The 24,169-nt window shown below is 45.9% G+C and overlaps 1 protein-coding gene across 1 annotated transcript in view; it reads left to right on the forward strand.

Annotated features, from left to right (window-relative positions):
- The first annotated feature begins 317 nt into the window (after positions 1 to 317).
- The window catches only part of GPR137C (G protein-coupled receptor 137C), a 29,561-nt gene continuing 5,709 nt past the window's right edge, over positions 318 to 24,169 (forward strand). Inside the window, exons 1-5 of the mRNA XM_067463114.1 lie at positions 318 to 757; positions 13,579 to 13,622; positions 15,428 to 15,656; positions 23,568 to 23,711; positions 23,851 to 23,976. Of these exons, the coding sequence (XP_067319215.1) occupies positions 446 to 757; positions 13,579 to 13,622; positions 15,428 to 15,656; positions 23,568 to 23,711; positions 23,851 to 23,976 (855 nt within the window). The 5' untranslated portion in view covers positions 318 to 445. The remainder of the gene's footprint in view (positions 758 to 13,578; positions 13,623 to 15,427; positions 15,657 to 23,567; positions 23,712 to 23,850; positions 23,977 to 24,169) is intronic.

A 24,169-nucleotide genomic window follows, 5' to 3' on the forward strand; every position in this document is an offset into this window, starting at 1 on the left:
TCAATGCAGGCCTCTTTTTAGCTCCGGGTGGGCGGAGAGAAAGGGGGAAGGGTGGAAAAAAGAAAGGGACCAAAAAGAAAAACAACCCTGATGCAGAAGGAATGAGAAAAAGAGGATGAGAAAGAGGTGGAGAAATCCGGAACGGGCGGGCGGCGCCAACCTAAAAATCCACGCCCCTTCCCTGAGTCTCAGCGAGAGAGGGATGCAAGAGGGAAAGGAGGCGGGGAGTCACTTCTGAAGGACCAATGACGGCGGCGCTGTGCACACCGCGGGCCAATCAGGAGGCGAGGCTGAGCCTCAAAACTCGCTTGTTGTTGCTGAGTTTGCGGAGAGAGCAGGCGGCGGTGGTGCGACTCGGGAGGGTGCAATCTGAGCCCAAGGCTGGCAATGGGCCGGGGTGTGAGAGCCATGCAAGCCGGGGAGAGGGGGTGGTAAGGCGGGGAGGATGGCGGGGCTGCAGCCCGGGCTGGAGCTGGGCGCGAGGCTGGTGCAGGGTCTTCTCTGCGGCGGCCTCTTCCTCTTCGCCTACCTGCAGCTCTGGCTGCTGCTCTGCGGGAGGGAGAAGCGGCTCAGCTTCCGCGCGGCGGGGCTCTTCCTGGGTCTGCTCTGGGCCGCCCTCCGCACCGTCCTCTGCGCCGCCCTCCTCCCGGCACGCCCCCGCCGGAGCCTCCCCGCCGCCCCCCGCTGGCTCCTCGGCGCCGCCCCCGCCGCCCTCCGCTTCGCCGCACTCGCCCTCCTCAACCTCTACTTCGCGCAGGTGAGTCAACACCTGAGCCCTCCCCGCAGATGGCCAGGCAAATGACATCCAGTCCAACCACCTTCTAAAGCCCTCCCGACAGATGGCCAGGGAGCCCCTGCTGGAATAATCAACAAACAGCAGGTTTGCATTCATACAATCCTAGAGTTGGAAAGGGGTCCCTAAAGGCCATCCAGTCCAAGCTCATTTGCATTCATTGAATCAAGGGACCCCAAAATGACGTCCAGTCCACCCACCTTCTAAAGCCCTCCCGACAGATGGCCAGGCAGCCCCTGCTGGAGGAATCTACAAACAACAGGCTTGCATTCATAGAATCCTAGAGTTAGAAGGAGGTCCCCAAAGGCCATCCAATACAACCCCAGTTACAAGGGGTTCCCAAAATGACATCCAGTCCATCCACCTTCTAAAGCGCTCCCGACAGATGGCCAGGTAGCCCCTGCTGGAGGAATCTACAAACAGCAGGTTTGCATTCATACAGTCCTAGAGTTGGAAACGGGACCCCAAAGGCCATCCAGTCCAAGCCCAGTTACAAGGGGTTCCCAAAATGACATCCAGTCCACCCACCTTCTAAAGCCCTCCCGACAGATGGCCAGGCAGCCCCTGCTGGAGGAACCCCTAAAGGACCTAGGCTTGCATTCATACAGTCCTAGAGTTAGAAGGGGTCCCCAAAGGTCATCCAGTCCAGGCACCTTCTAAGCCCTCCTGACAGATGGCCAGGCAGCCCCTAGGTTTGCATTCATACAATCCTAGCATTGGAAGGGGTCCCCAAAGGCCACCTTGTGAGCTCTCCCGACAGATGGCCAGGCAGCCCCTGCTGGAGGAACCCCCAAAGGACAGGCTTGGATTCATACAGCCCTAGAGTTGGATAGGGGTCCCTAAAGGCCATCCAGTCCAAGCCCAGTTACATTCATTGAAGCAAGGGACTCCAAAATGACATCCAGTCCATCCACCTTCTAACCCCTCCTGACAGATGGCCAGGCAGCCCCTGCTGGAAGGACTACCAAAGGACCTAGGCTTGCATTCATGGAATCCTAGAGTTGGAAAGGGGTCCCTAAAGGCCATCCAGTCCAAGCGCAGTTACATTCGTTGAATCAAGGGGTCCCTAAAGGCCATCCAGTCCGAGCTCATTTACATTCATTGAATCAAGGGACCCCAAAATGACATCCAGTCTACCCACCCTCTAAAGCCCTCCCGACAGATGGCCAGGCAGTCCACAGGCTTGCATTCATACGATCCTAGAGTTGGAAGGGGTTCCCAAAGGCCATCCGGTCCAAGCCCGGTTACATTCATTGAATGAAGGGACCCCAAAATGACATCCAGTCCACCCACCTTCTAAATCCCTCCCGACAGATGGCCAGGCAGTCCACAGGCTTGCATTCATACAATCCTAGAGTTGGAAGGGAGCCCCCAAAGGCCATCCAGTCCAAGCTCATTTACATTCATAGAATCAAGGGACCCCAAAATGACATTCAGTCCACCCACCTTCTAAAGCCCTCCCCACAGATGGCCAGGCAGTCCCTAGGCTTGCATTCATACAATCCTAAAGTTAGAAGGGGTCCCCAAAGGCCATCCAGTCCACCCTCCAGGCAGCCTCCCAAAGGACAGGCTTGCATTCATACAATCTTAGAGTTTCGAAGGGGTCCCAAAGGCCACCCAGTCCACCCACCTTCTAAAGACCTCCCGACAGATGGCCAGGCAGCCCCTGCTGGAGGAACTCCCAAAAGGACAAGCTTGCATTCATACAATCCTAGAGTTGGAAGGGGTCCCCCCAAAGGCCATCCAGTCCAAGCTCATTTACATTAATTGAATCAAGGGGTCCCCAAAATTACATCCGGTCCACCCACCTTCTAAGCCCTCCCGACAGATGGCCGGGCAGCCCCTCCTGGAAGAACTCCCAAAGGACAGGCTTGCATTCATACAATCTTAGAGTTGAGAAGAGGTCCCAAAGTGCATCCAGTCCGCCCACCTTCTAAGCCCTCCCGACAGATGGCCAGGCAGCCCCTAGGCTTGCATTCATACAATCCTAGAGTTAGAAGGGGCTCCCTAAAGGCCATCCAGTCCAAGCCCAGTTACATTCATTGAATCAAGAGACCCCAAAATGACATCCAGTCCACCCGCCTTCTAAAGCCCTCCCGACAGATGGCCAGGCAGCCCCTGGGCTTGCATTCATACAATCCTAGCGTTGGAAGGGGTCCCCAAAGGCCATCCAGTCCAAGCTCATTTACATTTATTGAGTCAAGGGGTCCGCAAAGGTCATCCAACCTACTCACCTTTAAGCCCTCCTGACAGATGGCCAGGCAGCCCCTGCTGGAAGAACTTGCAAAGCACCAGTTTGCATTCATTGAATCCTGGACTTGTAAGGAACCCCCAAAATTCACCCAGTCCAAGCCCATTAGTGCCAAGTAGGAATAACTAAACTAAATCCTCCCAACAGATGGCCAGACCTCCCTTGCTGGAAGAGCTTGCAAAGGACAGGCGTTCATTCATTGAATCCTGGACTTGGAAGGGATCCCCAGAAGTCATCCAATCCAAGCCCATTCTTGCCAGGTAGGGGCGCCCAATCCAAGCCCTCCCAACAGATAGCCAGACTGCCCCTGCTGGAAGAGCTTGCAAAAGACAGGTGTACATTCATACAACCTTTGACCATTTATTTGGGTTGCCTTTCTCCGGACATGTTCCATCTTGTCCAAACATCCTTGTTATTCCAGGTGAGGTCTGACCAAAGCAGAAGAGACTTCCCTTGATCTAGAAACTATTTTCCTATGGATGCCAGCTAGAATCGCATTGGCTTTTGTAGCTGCTGCATCACAGTATTGACTCATGTCTACGTTATGGTCTACTAAGACTCCCAGATCCCTTTCACGTGGATTGTTTCCAAGCCGGGTGGCAACTATCCTATACTTTTATTTGATAATGAAACAGGCATTAATATTATTATTAATTAATATTATATTATATTATAATATTAATATACTTTGAGTCACAATGAATGAGATTAAACCACAACAACAATGCAGGCAAAGCTGTAGACAGGCAAAGTATGCATGCTTTTGTGATTGTTTTTTTTCCGTGTGTTTACTTCCATGCATCCATACATGAGTGTCTTTCCTCGCATGCATGTGCATGTTGAGCTTATTTGTTTATTTGTTTGCCAGTGATCACAAAAGCATGTTTGCCATTGAAACAATCACAAAAGCATGCATACTTAGCCTGCCTATGTCTGTGTTGTCACTGAATTGTCAAGTGACAACACACACACAAATAGGCAAAGTATGCAAGCTTTTGTGATTGTTTATTTCGTGTGTTTACTTCCGTGCATCCATACATGTGTGTCTTTCCTTGCAGGCATGTGTGTGTTGTGCTTATTTGTTTATTTGTTTGCCAATTATCACAAAAGTATGTTTGCCATTGAAACAATCACAAAAGCATGCATACTTTGCCTTCCTCTGTGTGTATTGTCACTGTATTGCAGAGTGACAACACACAAACACCTAGGCAAAGTATGCATGCTTTTGTGATTGTTTTTTTCCGTGTGTTTACTTCCATGCATCCATACATGTGTGTCTTTCTTCGCATGCATGTGTGTGTTGGGCTTGTTTGTTTATTTGTTTGCCAATTATCACAAAAGTATGTTTGCCATGGAAACAATCACAAAAGCATGAATACTTTGCCTTCCTGTGTGTGTGTGTGTGTTGTCACAGTGAGAACACACACACACCTAGGCAAACTATACATGCTTTTGTGATAGTTTTTTTGTGTGTTTGCTTCCATGCATCCATACATGTGTGTCTTTCCTTGCATGCATGTGTGTGTTGGGCTTGTTTGTTTGTTTGCCAATGATCACAAAAGCATGTTTGCCACTTAAACAATCACAAAAGCATGCATGCTTTGTCTGCCTATATGTGTTGTCACTGTCTTGCACAGTGACAACACACACATACATGTATTTCACAGTGACAACACACACATAGGTAAAGTATGCATGCTTGTGTGATTGGTTTTTTTTTCATGTGTTTGCTTCCATGCATCCATACATATGTGTCTTTCCTCGCATACATGTGTGTGTTGGGCTTATTTATTTGTTTGCCAGTGATCACAAAAGCATGTATACTTTGCCTTCCTGTGTGTGTATGTGTGCTGTCAATATATTGCACAGTGACAACACGCACACACAGCTAGGCAAACTATACATGGTTTTGTGATTGTTTATTTCATGTGTTTACTTCCATGCATCCATACATGTGTGTCTTTCCTTGCATGCATGCATGTGTTGGGCTGGATTGTTTATTTGTTTGCCAGTGATCACAAAAGTATGTTTGCCATTGAATTAATCACAAAAGCATGCATACTTTGCCTTTCTGTATGCATGTTGTCACTGTATTGGACAGTGACAACACACACATACATGTGTGTCTTTCCTTGCATGCATGTGTGTGTTGCGCTTGTTTGTTTATTTGCTTGCCAATTATCACAAAAGCATGTTTGCCAGTGAAACAATCACAAAAGCATGCATACTTTGCAAAGTATGCATGCTTGTGTGATTGTTTTTTTATGTGTTTACTTCTGTGCATCCATACATATGTGTCTTTCCTCGCATGCATGTGTGTGTTGGGCTTATTTGTTTGTTTGCCAGTGATCACAAAAGCATGTATACTTTGCCTTCCTCTGTGTGTGTGTGTGTTGTCACTATATTGCACAGTGACAACACACACACACACATAGGTACATGCTTTTGTGATTGTTTTTTCATGTGTTTGCTTCCGTGCATCCATACATGTGTGTCTTTTCTTGCATGCATGTGTGTGTTGGGCTTGTTTGTTTATTTGTTTGCTAGTGATCGCAAAAGCATTTTTGCCAGTGAAACAATCACAAAAGCATGCATACTTTGCCTGCCTATGTGTGTGTTGTCACTGTATTGCACAGTGACAACACACACATAGGCAAAGTATGCATGCTTTTGTGATAGTTTTTTTCATGTGTTTACTTCCATGCATCCATACATGTGCGTCTTTCCTTGCAGACATGTGTGTGTTGGGCTTGTTTGTTTGTTTGCCAGTGATCGCAAAAGCATGTTTGCCAGTGAAACAATCACAAAAGGAGGCATACTTTGCCTGCCTTTGCCAGTGACAACACACACATAGGCAAAGTATGCATGCTTTTATGATTGCTTTTTCATGTGTTTGCTTCTGTGCATCCATACATGTGTGTCTTTCCTTGCAGGCGTGTGTGTGTTGGCTTGTTTGTTTATTTACCAGTGGTGGGTTCTTGCAATACAGTGACAACACCCACACAGAGAGATATATGTTTGTTTATTTGCTAATAGTGCATTCCTGCCCTATACGCATGGGTGGGTGCATGCTCATGCCAGAGGGGACACACCTCCTTGCCTAAGTTTGCTGTCTTCCCCTGTTTTCCTCTTGTTTACCACATTCGGGTGCAGCATCTGCCAGATCCAGAACCCAAACAACAACCCCACCTTGGAGGGTTTGCTCTCTCCCCGCTCTCCTCTTCCCAATAACAAGCAAACAAAGATTGATTCATTCTTTTCTCTCTGTGTGTGTTTTTATGGCATTCCACAGAGGCGGGCGAGATGGGCTTCTCCTTGCCTCTCCTCCCTTCCCAATCACAACAAGGAAAACAAAAGATGGATTCATCCTTTTCCCTCCTCTCTTGTTCTGCACAGTTTTGGAGGGCTTTCAAATGAGGTGGATTTCTTCCCCTTGCAAGAGCAAAGATTTATTCCTGTTTATTATTGTGTCTAGAAAGCTTTGGGGAACTTTGAAAAGAGGGGTGCAAGAGGGTGGTGCAAAACCCAAGCAAGAACTGTAAAAAGAAGAGGCTGGAGCTATGCTGAAACTGCATTGACACATCAGTGTAGACCAGGCATGGGCAAACTTGGGCTCTCTAGGTGTTATGGACTTCAAGTCCCACAATTCCCAACAGTCTCAGGCTGTCCTGACAGATGGCCAGCTGGCCCCTGATGGAAAGAGCTCCAAAGGACAAGATTACATTCATACAAGCCCGTTCTTGCTTGAATCATAGAATCAAAGAGTTGGAAGAGACCTTAAGGGCCATCCAGTCCAACCACCTGCCAAGAAGCAGGAATATTGCATTCAAATCACCCCTGACAGATGGCCATCCAGCCTCTGTTTAAAAGCTTCCAAAGAGGGAGCCTCCACCACACTCTGAGGCAGAGAGTTCCACTGCTGAACGGCTCTCACAGTCAGGAAGTTCTTCCTCATGTTCAGGTGGAATCTCCTCACTTGTCGTTTGAAGCCATTGTTCCATTGCGTCCTAGTCTCCAGGGAAGCAGAAAACAAGCTTGCTCCCTCCTCCTCCCTGTTGCTTCCTCTCACATATTTATACATGGCTATCATATCCCCTCTCAGCCTTCTCTTCTTCGGGCTAAACATGCCCAGCTCCTTAAGCCACTCCTCATAGGGCTTGTTCTCCAGACCTTTTATCATTTTAGTCGCCCTCCTCTGGACACATTCCAGCTTGTCAATCTCTCTCTTGAACTGTGGTGCCCAGAATTGGACACAATATTCCAGGTGTGGTCTAACCAAAGCGGAATAGAGCATGGGGAGCATGACTTTCTTAGATCTAGACACTAGGCTCCTATTAATGCAGGCCAAAATCCCATTGGCTTTTTTTGCCGCCACATCACATTGTTAGCTCATGTTTAACTTGTTGTCCACGAGGACTCCAAGATCTTTTTCACACGTCCTGCTCTCGAGCCAGGCATTGTCCCCCATTCTGTATCTTTGCATTTTGTTTTTCCTGCCAAAGTGGAGTATCTTGCATTTGTCCCTGTTGAACTTCATTTTGTTAGTTTTGGCCCATCATCTCTAATCTGTCAAGATCGTTTTGAATCCTGCTCCTGCCCTCTGGAGTATTGGCTCTCCCTCCCAATTTGGTGTCGTCTTTTTATCCTGCCCTTCCATCCAATACAGAATGAGTGGAGTATCTTGCATTTGTCCCTGCTGAACTTCATTTTGTTAGTTTTGGCTGTTGAACTTCATTTTGTTAGTTGTTGTTGTTGTTGTTATCTCCAAAATAGTGGTGGTGCCTCACCAAATTACGCATCCCAGGATCCCAAAACCTTGAGCTATGAGGTTAAAGTGGTCTCAAACTGCACTAATTCCAGAGTATAGATACAGAGCTAGAGATATGTGGCGAGAGCTGCACTGAAGAGCAACAGCGGCGCTGGCTCAGCCGAACAGCATTACGTCATGGCTTGAGAGCCGCTTCCCCCTCTTCCTATTGTTGCCATTGCTTTTCCTTCCCATCCATTTCTTTTTCTCGGGCTTCATTTCCATAATATTATCATCTTTTTACATTATTTAATCTTATATTCCCTCCTTTGCAATAGGAAGGATGCAACTGATGGAGTCGTTGCATCTCTAGGTAATGAATAGCTTAGGAGTGAAACATGGGTTGCGCCTGAATTGATTTATCACCCACATCTCGAGTTAGGGTCCTGTCGATTCCCCTCTTTGCAACCCCATAATAAGCTATTCTTTTCGATGTTTTCTCCTCCGTTGGGAACAAAAACAACCTCCTGGGTCTCTGCTGAAAAGAGGTGTTTTGCATCCTCTTGCAATGCAATTTCCACGGATGTTTACTTGGAATTGAAAGACGCATTGCCCGGTGGGATTTACTCCTGGGAAAAGTGCATGCCGTAATGCAAGACTTGGATCCGAACCTGCTTTTCGCTTGGATGCTTTGTCTCTTCTCAGCAGATTGGAGTATTTTTTAGGCAAGTGTTTTCGTCTTCCTAAGGTTACTTTCCTATTGTTGTTGTTGTTTGCAAAAGGACAAAATGTTGTTTATCTTCCCGGTCTTGCAAACCAACCCTCGCTCGACTGATTTGCTGCAAATTTGTCCTGTCACTTTAGGACCGTGGCGTCAACAATGATTTCATTGGGTTCTTGGGGGTGTGGCGTTCGCAGGACAAGCGCAAGGAAGCTCCTCTATGTGCACCGCTTAAAAATAACCACAGATGCCCATGCACGGATGGAAATAAAAGAATCAAAAGAATGTTCTTTTTCTTCTGGATTACAAGAAGTATTTAGATGGCTTGAAACTCAATCAGACACTGTGGGGCTTGATATCCAAATCGCTATGCGCAAGGACTGGATGGCAAAAAACCATTGCGCCTGCTTTGAAAAAGGAGAAGGGAAAGTCGAAGCAGTGGGAGTGTTCTTGTTTGCATTCTGTAAACATAGCCTGAGATACTCCAGTTCTGATGGACTACAACTCCCATAACGCCCTTACCTGGCTGGGAGATGATGGGGACTGCAGTAGTGCAAAACATCCATTTAGAAGTGTATTGTCGAAGGCTTTCATGGCTGGAATCACTAGGTTCTTGTGAGTTTTTTCGGGCTATAGAGCCATGTTCTAGAGGCATTTCTCCTGACGTTTCGCCTGCATCTATGGCAAGCATGTATGTACAAACAATCTACAAACCCACCAAGAAAATCCAACAAATGCTACGTTCAGCAAAAGACAAGAGGGATCCTCTCACCTCTGCAGGAGTCTACCGTGTACCATGCAGCTGTGGACAAGTCTACAGAGGGACCACCAAACGCAGCGTCCAGACACGAATCAAGGAACATGAAAGGCACTGCAGACTCCTTCAGCCAGAGAAGTCAGCCATAGCACACCTGATGAACCAGCCTGGACACAGCATATTATTTGAGAACACAGAAATGCTGGACCACAGCAACAACCACCATGTCAGACTACACAGAGAAGCCATTGAAATCCACAAGCATGTGGACAATTTCAGCAGAAAGGAAGAGACCATGAAAATGAACAAAATCTGGCTACCAGTATTAAAAAACTCTAAAATTATAACAGCTAAACAACAGAGAGGAAAAAACCAGGCACAGATTAACACCTCCCAGCAACAGATTTTCCCAGGCTCAGGCAGACCTTCAAATGCTAATGAAGGTGATCAGCTAAACATTCACACCTAACTGCAGCAGGGAAGAGCTCCTTGCCCCACCCCAGCCATTCCACAGATATATAAACCCATTTTCCTACTTCCAACAGACCTCACAACCTCTGAGGATGCTTGCCATAGATGCAGGCGAAACGTCAGGAGAAATGCCTCTAGAACATGGCTCTATAGCCCGAAAAAACCCACAAGAACCTATTTAGAAGTGGTTACTGTACCATTAAAGAGATGCTGCAGTAACACAATGCTTAATGCTCAGTCAAAGCAATTGTGGTACTTGTCCAGTGTTGGTCTATGCACTTTTTTATCTAGCTGTTGGGGTTCAGTCTGAGTTTGAACCTGATTCTCTGTTTGTACCTCCTGATGCTAATGAAAATGTACTTCTTGATGTCAATGCTCCTGAAATTAGTGAGGAAGAAACTTCTGTAGATTTGGAAAATGAAAGTACCAGTGTTCATGAGAATGTTTCAGAGGGAAGCCAAGACCTTTCACTCCCTTCTGCACCTGGGAACCTTAATGAGAACAGAAGGGGCCAGATCTGGCAAGACAGGAGTAAATCACTCAGCTTGCGAAGGTCTTCCAGATTAAAAGAAATACAAACAACGTATCACAAAACCAATTCTTCGGCTTTAAATGCCTTCCGCCGGGCTGACTTTCTCAGTTCAGGCATCGTTTCAGATTGATGAAGACCTTGGCAGTTCTCCCGGTTTCCCTGGCCATCGTCTTGAAAGATTTCTAGAACACCAAGTACGGTTAGTGGATTGCTAACAGGTTCCAGTATTTTACAGTGTGGCTTTGGGTTTTGATCTTGTTCATGGACGTTCATGTTTGCTGATTTTGCTGTGGCTTTTGACTTTGCATTTTTCCTTTATTTTGAAACCATTTTTCTTCAATAAAAAAGGATTGTTTTTTCACAGTCAAGTGTGGTGGATAGTTATCTTAGGGCCTCGTTTCCTGCTCTGGATTGCAACACTAGCCCAGTGATGCAAAACCTATGGCTCCCTATTGCTAGCTTGTCCAATGGACAGGGATTCTGGGAGCTGCAATCCAAAACATCTGGAAGGCCACAGGTTGTGCACAAGTGATCTATTGGTGCAACAATAATAATATTATTATTATTCTTATTGGGTTGTTTTAGGTTTTTTCGGGCTATATGGCCATGTTCTAGAGGCATTTTCTCCTGACGTTTCACCTGCATCTATGGCAAGCATCCTCAGAGGTAGTGAGGTCTGTTGGAAGTAGGAAAAAAGGGTTTATATATCTGTGGAATGATCAGGAATGATTTTCTGTTGACAATTTCAACAGAAAGGAAGAAACCATGAAAATGAACAAAATCTGGCTACCAATATTAAAAAAAACTCTAAAATTACAACAGCAAAACAACAGAGAGTAAACAATCAGGCACATCAAATCACTCTCAACAAAAGATTCCCCCCAGGCACTTCCAAGCCATTAAATGCTAATCAAGGTGGTCAGTTGAAACATTCACACCTAGCTCCAGCAGACAAGAGTCCTTTGTCTCACCCTGGTCATTCCACAGATATATCAACCCATTTCCCTACTTCCAACAGACCTCACTACCTCTGAGGATGCTTGTCATAGATGCAGGCAAAACGTCAGGAGAGAATGCCTCTAGACCATGGCCATATAGCCCGGAAAAACCTACAACAACCCAGTGATTCCGGCCATGAAAACCTTCGACAATACATTATTATTATTATTATTATTATTATTATTATTATAGAGGAGCCCCCGGTGGCGCAGTGGGTTAAACCCCTGTGCTGGCAGGACTGAAGACCCAACAGGTCGCAGGTTCAAATCCGGGGAGAGGCGGATGAGCTCCCTCTATCAGCTCCAGCTCCTCATGCGGGGACATGAGAGAAGCCTCCCACAAGGATGATAAAAACATCAAAATCATCCAGGCGTCCCCTGGGCAACGTCCTTGCAGACAGACAATTCTCTCACACCAAGAGTCACTCCTGACACAACCACACACAAAAAATATTATTATTATTGACACAAAAGCACAGTATGTCACAGCAAACGAGAGCTATATGCTGGATTTCGTATCACAAAATCACAAGTCGAACACTTCCCAAGCGTCTAGGACTGTTGTTGTTGTTGTTGTTGTTGTTGTTATTGTTATTTGAAATGCAACAAGATGAGTCCACAGCAAACAAGATCTCTCTGCTGGCTGTTGTATTGGATCGCACGTCGGACACTTCCCAAGTGTCTAGGGCTGTGTGATGTATCGGCAAATAATGCGTGCAGATCCCAGAAGGGTAACCTTTTGCAGCTGGCAGGTGGTAATTTTGTCAGCGCTGATTGTGTTTAAGTGCAGGCCAAGGTCTTTAGGCACTGCACCCAGTGTGCCGATCACCACTGGGACCACCTTTACTGGCTTGTGCAGTTCGATCTTTAAATCCTTACATCGTCTCAGCTTTTCCAGTTCTCTGCAATCCTGCTGTCACCTGGGATTGCGACATCGACAATCCATACTTTGTTTTTTAACACGATTGTGAGGTCAGGAGTATTGTGCTCCAAAACTCTATCAGTCTGAATCCAAAAGTCCCAGAGTAGCTTGACATGTTAATTTATTTATTTATTTTTATTTATTTACTGTGCTTATAGACCGCCGTTCTCAGCCCTGGGGCGACTCACGGCGGTGTACAACATGTAAAATAAGGTGCAATTACAACATAAGCTAACATCAACTAGCAATATCAAAAACATCATCAAACAACAACATCAATATCAATAATACACTTACAACAAGTCATTCGCGACGTCTTATCGTTGAACCACAATCCAAATATCGTTTTCCGTGTTCCGTTCCTATCGTCATTGCCAATTATAGCACCACTTATTCAAACGCCTTCTCGAACAACCACGTCTTTAGTCTCTTGCGGAATGTCATAAGGGAGGGTGCCAGTCTGATGTCCACAGGAAGGGTGTTCCACAGCCGAGGGGCCACCACCGAGATGGCCCTGTCTCTCGTCCCCGCCAGCCGTGCCTGTGAGGCAGGCGGGATCGAGAGAAGGGCCTCCCCGGACGATCTCAAAGTCCTCGTGGGCTCATAGGCCGAGATGCGGTCAGACAGGTATTTTGGGCCAGAACCGTTTAGGGCTTTGTAGGCCAACACCAGCACCTTGAATTGGGCCCGGTAGCAGATCGGCAGCCAGTGGAGCTGGGACAACAAGGGCGTTGTGTGCTCCCTGCGTCCCGCTCCTGTTAGTAACATGGCTGCCGTGCGCTGGACCAGCTGAAGCTTCCGGGCTGTCTTCAAGGGCAGCCCCACGTAGAGAGCGTTGCAGTAGTCAAGGCGGGATGTGACCAGAGCGTGTACTACCGTGGCCAAGTCAGACTTCCCGAGGTACGGGCGCAGCTGGCGCACAAGCCTGAGCTGTGCAAATGCTCCCCTGGTCACCGCTGAAAAAATTTCCGGCTTGTGATCCTACCAGTTCTTTGTCGCAGGCAGATGGTATGTGCGGCACAAGTTCCAATTAATCATTTGAGCAACGGTGTTGTGTCTTTGCTTGTACTCTGTCTGCGCGATCTTCTTGCAGCAGCTGAGGATGGGATCTATTGTTTCATCTGCTTCCTTGCAGAGTCTACACTTGGAATCTGTCATTGTGAACCACATCTGTGTTTATTATTATGTTTATTTGTACTCTGCTTTTTCTCTCCATTGGGAGATTCAAAGCAGCTTATAACAACTCAGAGAAACACAACTGCTGGATTTGATTGGTTTCATCCTGTTTAAGATAAGGATTTTTTTGCTTCCCCCAAAATATCTGTATGATGCAATACATACACCCCAGCTTGCAATAAAATGTCAAAGATTTTTTTTCCTCCATAGGTCATCTTCAAAGTCAAGTGTGCCGCCGAATTCAACAGATACAAGTAAGTTCTATGAGAAGGTGGGTTCAAAGTTTGGGGTGTAATTTTGTTTAAGGGGATGTTTAAGGGGAGAACGTGGACCAAAGGCATACTGATACCACGATTACCGGGGGTCATACAACAACTGTCAGCCCCAGCTTCTGCCAACCTAGCAGTTTGAAAACATGCAAATATGAGTAGATCAATAGGTACCGCTCAGGCAGGAAGGTAATGGTGCTCCGTGCACTCGTGCCGGCCACATGACCTTGGAGGTGTCTATGGACAACGCCGGCTCTTCGGCTTTGAAATGGAGATGAGCACCAATCCCCAGAGTCAAGACATGACTGGACTTAATGTCAAGGAAAAACCTTTACCTTTAGGTGGTATCTATCCCCAAATAAGGGGATTCATCTGAGGCCACACCGGCACTGTATTGGGGAGTTGTGGTTTCACAAGGCTTTCAGCCTTCTCCGCCAAAGAGGGCAACTCCCAGCATTGCATAGCATTGAACCATAGCAGTTTAAAGCAGCATCGAACTGCATTAATTCTATAGTGTAGCTGCACGCCATGAAATATATACAAAGCAAAATTACAACAGCAAAACAGCAGAGGGAAAACAATCAGGGACATCTAATCACCTCTCAACAAAAGTTTGCTCTAGGCAATGTCAGGCCATTATATGCTAATCATGGTGGTCAGTTGAAACATTCACGCCTAGCTCCAGCAGACAAGAGTCCTTTGTCCCACCCTGGTCATTCCACAGATATATAAACCCTTTTTCCTAGTTCCAGCAGACCCCACTACCTCTGAGGATGCTTGCCATAGATGCAGGTGAAACAGCAGGAGAAAATGCCTCTAAACCAGTGGTTCTCAACCTTCCTAATGCCGCGACCCCTTAGTACAGGTCCTCATGTTGTGGTGACCCCCAACCATAATGTTATTTTCGTTGCTACTTCACAACTGTAATTTTGCTACTGTTATGATTCTAATCGAAATATCTTATATGCAGGATGTATTTTCAGTCACTGGAACAAATTTGGCACAAATACCCAATACGCCCAAATTTGAATACTGGTGAGGTTGGGGGTGATTGATTTTGTCATTTGGTAATGCTGGAGTTCCTGGGATTTATAAAATCAAAGAGCCTTCTGAACTCCACCAATGATGGAATTGAATCAAACTGGGCACACAGAACTCCCATGACCAATAGAAAATACTGGGAAGGTCTGGTGGACATTGACCTTGAGTTTTTTGGAGTTGTAGTTCACCTAATTCCAGAGAACACTGTGGACTCAAGCAATGATGGATATGGATCAAACTTGGCACAAATACTCAATATGCCCAAATGTGAACACTGGTAGAGTTTGGAGAAAATAGACCTTGCCATTTGGGAGTTGTAATTGTTGGGATTTATAGTTCACCCACAATGAAATAGCATTCTGAACCCCACCGATAGAATTGGACCAAACTTTCCACACAGAACCCCCATGATCAACAGAAAATACTATGTTTTCTGATGGTCTTTGGTGACCCCTCTAACACTCCCTCGTGACCCCCACAGGGGTCCCGACCCCCAGGTTGAGAAACACTGCTCTAAACCATGGCCATATAGCCCGAAAAAACCTACAACAACCCAAAGCTTGAAGGGTTTGGGCAGGGAATAGAAATGGGCCATTTCAAATCCGCGTTGGGAACGTCAGCATAAGGAAGTTTCCTTTTTCCATAAGTAGAGCCCAAAAGTTGTTGGTCCAATAGTAGCACGCTCTCTTGGCCATGGTTCCGTCTATTTGTGAGTATTACCAATGTTTTATTCCCATCCAACTTTCCAGGGTGGTTTTGTACCTGGGCGCCATCTTCACCAGCCTTCTCTTCCTCTTCGTGAACTTGACCTGCACGCTACTGGCACACGACGATGCGCCCGAAGAGCAGCGGCGCTGGGCCCTCTTCACGCGGGTCGTGATCAACGACGGCCTCTTCATCCTCTCCTGTGCCTTGCTGGCCTGCACCATGTGCCGGCTCTCCAAAATGTCCTCGGCCAATGTTTACCTCGAGTCCAAGGTACGGGCGCACACGGTCCCCCATTGAAATCCCACCATCCAAATGGGAGACATTGTGTGGGTTCAGCCACCTGCATAGCCACCTTGATTGTGTTGAAATCTCTCTTTATCAGTCCTGGGCAAACTTGGGTCCTCCAAACTTGGACTTCAACTCCGGTAGGCTGTTAGGAATTGTGGGAGTTGGAAACTTGGAAGGCTCAAGTTTGCCCAGGCCTACTCTCTATATATAATACTACTAACCATCTCCTGCCACACATTGCTGTGGCCCAGTCTGTGTATATGTGTTTCGTGTGTGTATATATGTGGTTTCGCACATTCGTTGTGATGTATTTTTTTATTTTTTAAGTCTCTTCCGCTGTGTTTTTCAGTGTTTTTATGAGTGATGGTCACTTGTTGGCCTGATTGTTGTATTGTGTCCAAATTTGGTGTCAATTCTCCCAGTGGTTTTTGAGTTATGTTAATCCCACAAAGATATATTGCATTTTTATTTATAACTAGCCGTCCCCTGCCACGCGTTGCTGTGGCCCACATGGGGTTCTGTGTGGGAGGTTTGGCCCAATTCTATCGTTGGTGGGGTTCAGAATGCTGTGTGATTGTAGGTGAACTACAAATCCCAGCAACTACAACTCCCAAATGTCAAGGTCTGTTTTCCCCAAACTCCACCAGTGTTCACATTTGGGCATATTGAGTATTCGTGTAGAGTTTGGTCCAGATCCATCATTGTTTGAGTCCACAGTGATCTCTTGATGTAGGTGAACTACAACTCCAAAATCAAAGGACACTGCCCACCAAACCCTTCCAGTATTTTGTGTTGGTCATGGGAGAACTGTGTGCCAAGTTTGGTTCAATTCCATCGTTGGTGTGGTTCAGAATGCTCTTTGATTGAGGGTGAACTACAAATCCCAGCAACTACACATCCCAAATGTCAAGGTATATTTTCCCCAAACTACACCAGTGTTCACATTTGGGCATATTGGGTATTCGTGCCAAGTTTGGTCCAGATCCATCATATTGTGCTCTCTGGATGTAGGTGAACTAAAACTCCCAAACTCAAGGCCAATGCCCACCAAACCCTTCTAGTGTTTTCTGTTGGTCATGGGAGAACAGGGGCTGGATGGCCATCTGTCAGGGGTGATTTGAATGCAATATTCCTGCTTCTTGGCAGAATGGGGTTGGAGTGGATGGCCCAGGAGGTCTCTTCCAACTCTTTAATTCTATGATTCTAACTGTGTGCCAAGTTTGGTTTAATTCCATCGTTGGTGGGGTTCAGAATGCTCTTTGATTGTAGGTGAACTATAAATCCCAGCAACTACAACTCCCAAATGACAAAATCAAAAAATTTTGAGTGAAGGACATACATTGGGTTGTTAGGCGTCTTGTGTCCAAGTTTGGTATCAATTTGTCCAGTGGTTTTTGAGTTATGTTAATCCCACAAACGAACATTACATTTTTATTTATATAGATAGATGATGTTGTTGATGATGATGATTATTATTATTATATTTGTTTACACCCAGCTTTATCTCTCCCAAGAGAGACCCAAAATGTACATACTTATTTTGTGTTTATATAGAGAGATTGGTCTGCTTTATTCTTGGATTAGCTGGGAGTCTTTACAGCAGTGTTTCTCAACCTGGGGGTCGGGACCCCTTGAGAGGTCGCAAGGGGGTGACAGAGGGGTCACCAAAGACCACCAGAAAACACAATATTTTCTGTTGGTCATGGAGGTTCTGTGTGGGAAGTTTGGCCCAATTTAATCGTTGGTAGGGTTCACAATGCTCTTTGATTGTAGGTGAACTATAAATCCCAGCAACTACAACTCCCAAATGCCAAGGTCTATTTCCTCCGAACTCCACTAGTGTTTACATTTGGGCATATAGAGAATTCGTGCCAAGTTTGGTCCAGATCCATCATTGTTTGAGTCCACATTTCTCTCTGGATGTAGGCGAACTACAACTCCCAAAACTCAAGGTCAGTGCCCACCAAACCCTTCCAGTATTTTCTGTTGGTTATGGGAGAACTGTGTGCCAAGTTTGGTTCAATTCCATCGTTGATGTGGTTCAGAATGCTCTTTGATTTTAGGTGAACTACAAATCCCAGCAACTACACATCCCAAATGTCAAGGTCTATTTTCCCCAAACTCCACCGGTGTTCACATTTGGGCATATTGAGTATTTGTGCCAAGTTTGGTCAAGATCCATCATGTTGTGCTCTCTGGATGTAGGTGAACTACAACTCCCAAAACTCAAGGTCAGTGCCCACCAAACCCTTCCAGTATTTTCTGTTGGTCATGGGAGTTCTGTGTGCCAAGTTTGATTCAATTCCATCATTGGTGGAGTTCAGAATGCTCTTTGATTATAGGGGAACTATAAATCCCAGCAACTACAACTCCCACAGGACAAAATCAACATCCCTCCCCCAATCCCACCAGTATTCAAATTTGGGCGTATTGAGTATTTGTGATAAATTTAGTCTAGTGTATGAAAATACATCCTGCGTATCAGATATTTACATTACTATTCATAACAGCAGCAAAATGACAGTTATGAAGGACCAACGAAACTAATTTTATGGTTGGGGGTCACCATAAGATGAGGAAGTGTATTAAGGGGTTGTGGCATTAGAAAGGTTGAGAACCACTGATTTACAGGCTAACAGACCCAACAGCCCTGCAGCTCCCATTTTGCAAGAATATGAAGGGCGACTAAAATGATCAAGGGTCCGGAGAACAAGCCCTATGAGGAGCGGCTTAGGGAACTGGGCATGTTTAGCCTGAAGAAGAGAAGGCTGAGAGGAGATATGATAGCCATGTATAAATATGTGAGAGGAAGCCACAGGGAGGAGGAGGGAGCAAGCTTGTTTTCTGCTTCCCCGGAGACTAGGACGCAATGGAACAATGGCTTCAAACTACAAGAGAGGAGATTCCATCTGAACATGAGGAAGAACTTCCTGACTGTGAGAGCCATTCAGCAGTGGAACTCTCTGCCCCGGAGTGTGGTGGAGGCTCCTTCTTTGGAAGCTTTTAAGCAGAGGCTGGATGGCCATCTGTCAGGGGTGATTTGAATGCAATATTCCTGCTTCTTGGCAGAATGGGGTTGGACTGGATGGCCCATGAGGTCTCTTCCAACTCTATGATTCTATGACGTGAAGCGCTTCTCCCTTCCCTGCATGGATTAGCGAGTGTGGATTATTTATAGCGCGCCATCAATATGCATGGTACTTTGCAGGCTTAATATAAGCCAGAACAGACAGGTCTCTACCCCCCAAGATATCGCTGGCTTAACGTTCTGCAGACAGGGAGAAGGCAGGGAAAATGTAGTTCCACATTCCAGTTGGAAAGATGAGGACGAGGTGAATCACGGGGCATCGTTGGGAATCTTCATTTTTTGTTAACCACATTTTGCAAAATTCTCCTAGATGTAGTGTAAGGATTTGTGGGAGGTTTTAGTGCGCTTGTTAGATCGAAGATCGTTGGCGGTTGTGTTGTTACAGGCCGCTTTGAGTCTCCCAATGAAGAGGAAAAGTGGGGTATAAATAAACATAATAGTAATAAACATAGCTATGGCTCACAAATGGAAACATAAGGAGAGAATGCTACTGGAATTTGGCCATACAGCCCAGAAAACTCACACCAACCCAATATTAATAATAATAATAGGTCAAGAACCAACAATGAGGGAAGTCAATAGTAGTAAACTGCTTCAAGTGCAAAAGACAAAGAGTGAATACCGTAAAAACACAATCCAGAGCAGAAGAGAAAACTGGCCAAAGAAGGCTCTCCATGGACAGTTCCTGGCAAAAATTGAGAGCCAAATTGACAAAGAAAAAACATGGCTGTGGCTCACAAATGGGACTCTGAAAAAGGAGACAAAGGAGGGCCTGATTCTGGCAGCACAAGAACAAGCCATTCGAACCAAGGCCATCCAAGCCAAAATTGAAAAGTTGACGACAGATCCCAAGTGTAGACTCTGCAAGGAAGCAGATGAAACAATAGATCGCATCCTCAGCTGCTGCAAGAAGATCGCGCAGACAGACTACAAGCAGAGGCACAACACCGTTGCTCAGATGATTCATTGGAACCTGTGCCACCAACACCATCTGCCTGCGACAAAGAACTGGTGGGATCACAAGCCGGACAAAGTTACAGAAAATGAACACGTTAAACTAAGCTGGGCATGTTTAGCCTGAAGAAGAGAAGGCTGAGAGGAGATATGATAGCCATGTATAAATATGTCAGAGGAAGCCACAGGGAGGAGGAGGGAGCAAGCTTGTTTTCTGCTTCCTTGGACACTAGGACGCAATGGAACAATGGCTTCAAACTACAAGAGAGGAGATTCCATCTGAACATGAGGAAGAACTTCCTGACTGTGAGAGCCGTTCAGCAGTGGAACTCTCTGCCCCGGAGTGTGGTGGAGGCTCCTTCTTTGGAAGCTTTTAAACAGAGGCTGGATGGCCATCTGTCAGGGGTGATTTGAATGCAACATTCCTGCTTTTTGGCAGAATGGGGTAGAATCATAGAATCATAGAATCAAAGAGTTGGAAGAGACCTCATGGGCCATCCAGTCCAACCCCATTCTGCCAAGAAGCAGGAATATTGCATTCAAAGCACCCCTGACAGATGGCCATCCAGCCTCTCTTTAAAAGCTTCCAAAGAAGGAGCCTCCACCACACTCCGGGGCAGAGAGTTCCACTGCTGAACGGCTCTCACAGTCAAGAAGTTCTTCCTAATGTTCAGATGGAATCTCCTCTCTTGTAGTTTGAAGCCATTGGGGTTGGACTGGATGGCCCACGAGGTCTCTACCAACTCTTTGATTCTATGATTCTGGGACTTCTGAATTAAGACAGAGTTTTGGAGCACAATACTCCTGACCTCACGATTGTGGGGGGAAACAATGTATGGATCATTGATGTTGCAATCCCAGGTGACAATAGAATTGACAAGCAGCAAAAAGTTTACACAATAACGAGGATTTAAAGATCAAACTGCAAAGACTCTGACACAAGCCAGTCAAAGTGGTCCCAATGGTGATCGGCACACTGGGCGCAGTGCCTAAAGACCTTGGCCTGCACTTAAAAACAATTGGCGCTGACAAAATTACCATACGTCAGCTGCAAAAGGCCACCTTCCTTGGATCTGCACGCATTATCCACCAATACATCACACAGTCCTAGACACATGGGAAGTGTCCAACGTGTGATCCAATACAACAGCCAGCAGAGTGTCTGCTGTGGACTCCTCTTGTTGTGTTTCAAATAATGATGATGATTGATGATGATGATGATGTCTATCGTGTGAACAAGCCCTATGAGGAGCGGCTTAAGGAGCTGGGCATGTTTAGCCTGAAGAAGAGAAGGCTGAGAGGAGATATGATAGCCATGTATAAATATGTGAGAGGAAGCCACAGGGAGGAGGAGGGAGCAAGCTTGTTTTCTGCTTCCCTGGAGACTAGGACGCAATGGAACAATGGCTTCAAACTACAAGAGAGGAGATTCCATCTGAACACGAGGAAGAACTTCCTGACTGTGAGAGCCGTTCAGCAGTGGAACTCTCTGCCCCGGAGTGTGGTGGAGGCTCCTTCTTTGGAAGCTTTTAAACAGATGGCCATCTGTCAGGGGTGATTTGAATGCAATATTCCTGCTTCTTGGCAGAATGGGGTTGGACTGGATGGCCCTTGAGGTCTCTTCCAACTCTTTGATTCTATGATTCTATGATTCTATGTGTTGTTGTTGTTACTATTGTTATTAATTATTATAATAATTTGTAGACTGCCCTATCTCTCCAAAGGGACTTGGGGCGGTTTTCAACAAAACAAACACAGTGGCAAACATTCAATGCCAAAACAACAAATAATAAACCAATAAATAAAAACAGAAAAAATATCGGTGGGGTTGAGGGGGATTGATTTTGTCATTTGGGAGTTGTAGTTACTGAGATTGATAGTTCACCTACAAGCAAAGAGCATTCTTTACTCCTCCAACGATGGAATTGAACCAAACTTGACACACAGAACTCCCATGACCAACAGAAAATACTGGAAGGGTTTGGTGGGCATTGGCATTGAGTTTGGGAGTTGTAGTTCACCTACAACAGAGAGCACGTTGGACTCAAACAATGATGGATCTAGACCAAATTTGGCATGAATATTCAGTATGCCCAAATGTAAACACTGGTGGAGTTTGGGGAAAATAAACCTTGACATTTGGGAGTTGCTGCTGCTGGGATTTATAGTTCACCTACAATCAAAGAGCTTTCTGAACCCCACCAATGATAGAATTGGTCCAAATTTCCCACACATAACCCCCATGACCAACAGAACATACTGTGTTTACTGATGGTCTTTGGCGACCCCACTGACACCCCCTCGCGACCCCCAGGTTGAGAAACGCTGCTGTAGTATAGCCTTTGAAAAAACAATCTGAGATCAGTTTAGGAGGGTTCAGCACCATGGAGATCTCCTGTGATGTTTGGACTAAAAACTAGAGAAGGACCATTGCCCCACTGATGACACTGCCTGTTTTTATTCCCTGCCCAAAACCCTTTGCTTTGTGCATCTCATGGATTGTGTCTACACTGTAGATCAGTAGTTTTCAACCTTCCTAATCCCAAGACCCCTTAGTACAGGTCCTCCTGTTGTGGTGACCCCCAACCATAACATTATTTTCGCTGCTACCTCATAACCGTAATTTTGCTACCGTTATGAATTGCAATGTAAATATCTAATATGCAAGATGTATCTTCCTAATACGCCCACATTTGAATACTGGTGGGATTGTAGGGGGGATTGATTTTGTCATTTGGGACTTGTAGTTGATGGGATTTATAGTTCACCTACAATCAAAGAGCAGTCTGAACTCCACCAATGATGGAATTGAACCAAACTTGGCACACAGGACTCCCATGACCAACAGAAAACACTAGAAGGGTTTGGTGGGCATTGACCTCGAGTTTGGAAGTTGTAGTTCACCTACATCCAGAGAGCACTGTGGACTCAAAACAATGATAGATCTGGACCAAAGTTGGCACGAATACTCAATGTGCCCAAATGTGAACACTGTTGGAGTTTGGGGGGAAACATACCTTGACATTTGGGAGTTGTAGTTACTGGGATTTATAGTTCACCTACAATCAAAGAGCATCCTGAACTCCACCAATGATGAAATTGAACCAAACTTGGCACACAGAACTCCCATGACCAACAGAAAATACTGGAAGGGTTTGGTGGGCATTGACCTTGACTTGGGGTTGGGAGTTGTAGTTCATTTACATCCAGAGAGCACTGTGGACTCAAACAATGATAGATCTGGACCAAAGTTGGCACGAATACTCAATGTGCCCAAATGTGAACACTGTTGGAGTTTGGGGGGAAACAGACCTTGACATTTGGGAGATGTAGTTACTGGGATTTATAGTTCACCTACAATCAAAGAGCATTCTGAACCCCACCAACCATAGAATTGAGCCAAACTTCCCACACAGAACCCACATGACTAACAGAAAATATTGTGTTTTCTGATGGTCTTTGGCGACCCCTCTGACACCCCTTCGCGACCCTCCCAGGGGTCCCGACCCCCAGGTTGAGAACCACTGCTGTAGATGCACTCAGTAGGCTGGCTGGTAAGTCTCCAACTTGCTTCTTACAATGGGTTAGCAAGACCCACCTTTGCAGCTGGGGCAGGTGTGTGTGTGTGTGTGTCTGTGTGCGTGTATACACACTTACACACACACACACACTTCCCGATCTGTGCACATTCAAATATTCAAAAGTTTAAAAATACACCTTCTGTTCCGGTTCAGTTCCCGGTGAACGTTTCACCCAGCATAAACAACCACTTAAGGGGGACGGATCTGTCTACCAGCCTGTTGTATTTTTAATGTAGATGTGTTCTTCTTTTGCAAACAAAATAAATCTAGGGCACGTCTGTCTGCCAAGCGCTGCTCGTGGGTTCGGTTGTCGTCCTCCTCTACTCTTCAATGGCGTTCTATAACTTGGTGGCCGTCACCGTCTCTCCAGACCACATGCCCAATCCCTTCAACTACGGCTGGGACAACCTGAAGGTAAAGGAGGGGACCATCAGAGTCCAATGGATGGCTGGATGACCATCTGTCGAGAAGGGTTGAATTGGGTCTATCTGTAAGATGTGTCGTTTTGCCTTCATTTCACGGCCTGGAATGCTTCCTTCCTGTTCCTACACAGGTTCGAGGGGAGGATGTCAGCAGCGAAGAATACGTCGTCTTTGGGATGGTTTTTTTCCTCTGGGAGTTTATCCCGACCTTATTTGTGGTGCTGTTCTTCAGAGCCCAGCGCCTGTCGCAGAATTTGGTAGGGAAGAGTGGAGGCGTTTCGCCATCTTATTATTGTTTTCTCTAATAATTTTTCAATTAAATTTTAGTCACTTAAGTCCAATGAATTGAAAATAAAATAGAATCGAGTACAAAATAATCCCGTAATATTTCTATAAGGAGATCCCGATGGCGCAGAGGGTTAAACCACTGAGCTGCTGAACTTGCTAATT

The sequence above is a fragment of the Anolis sagrei genome, chromosome 1 (genome assembly GCF_037176765.1).
Source record: "Anolis sagrei isolate rAnoSag1 chromosome 1, rAnoSag1.mat, whole genome shotgun sequence".
Taxonomy (NCBI): domain Eukaryota; kingdom Metazoa; phylum Chordata; class Lepidosauria; order Squamata; family Dactyloidae; genus Anolis; species Anolis sagrei.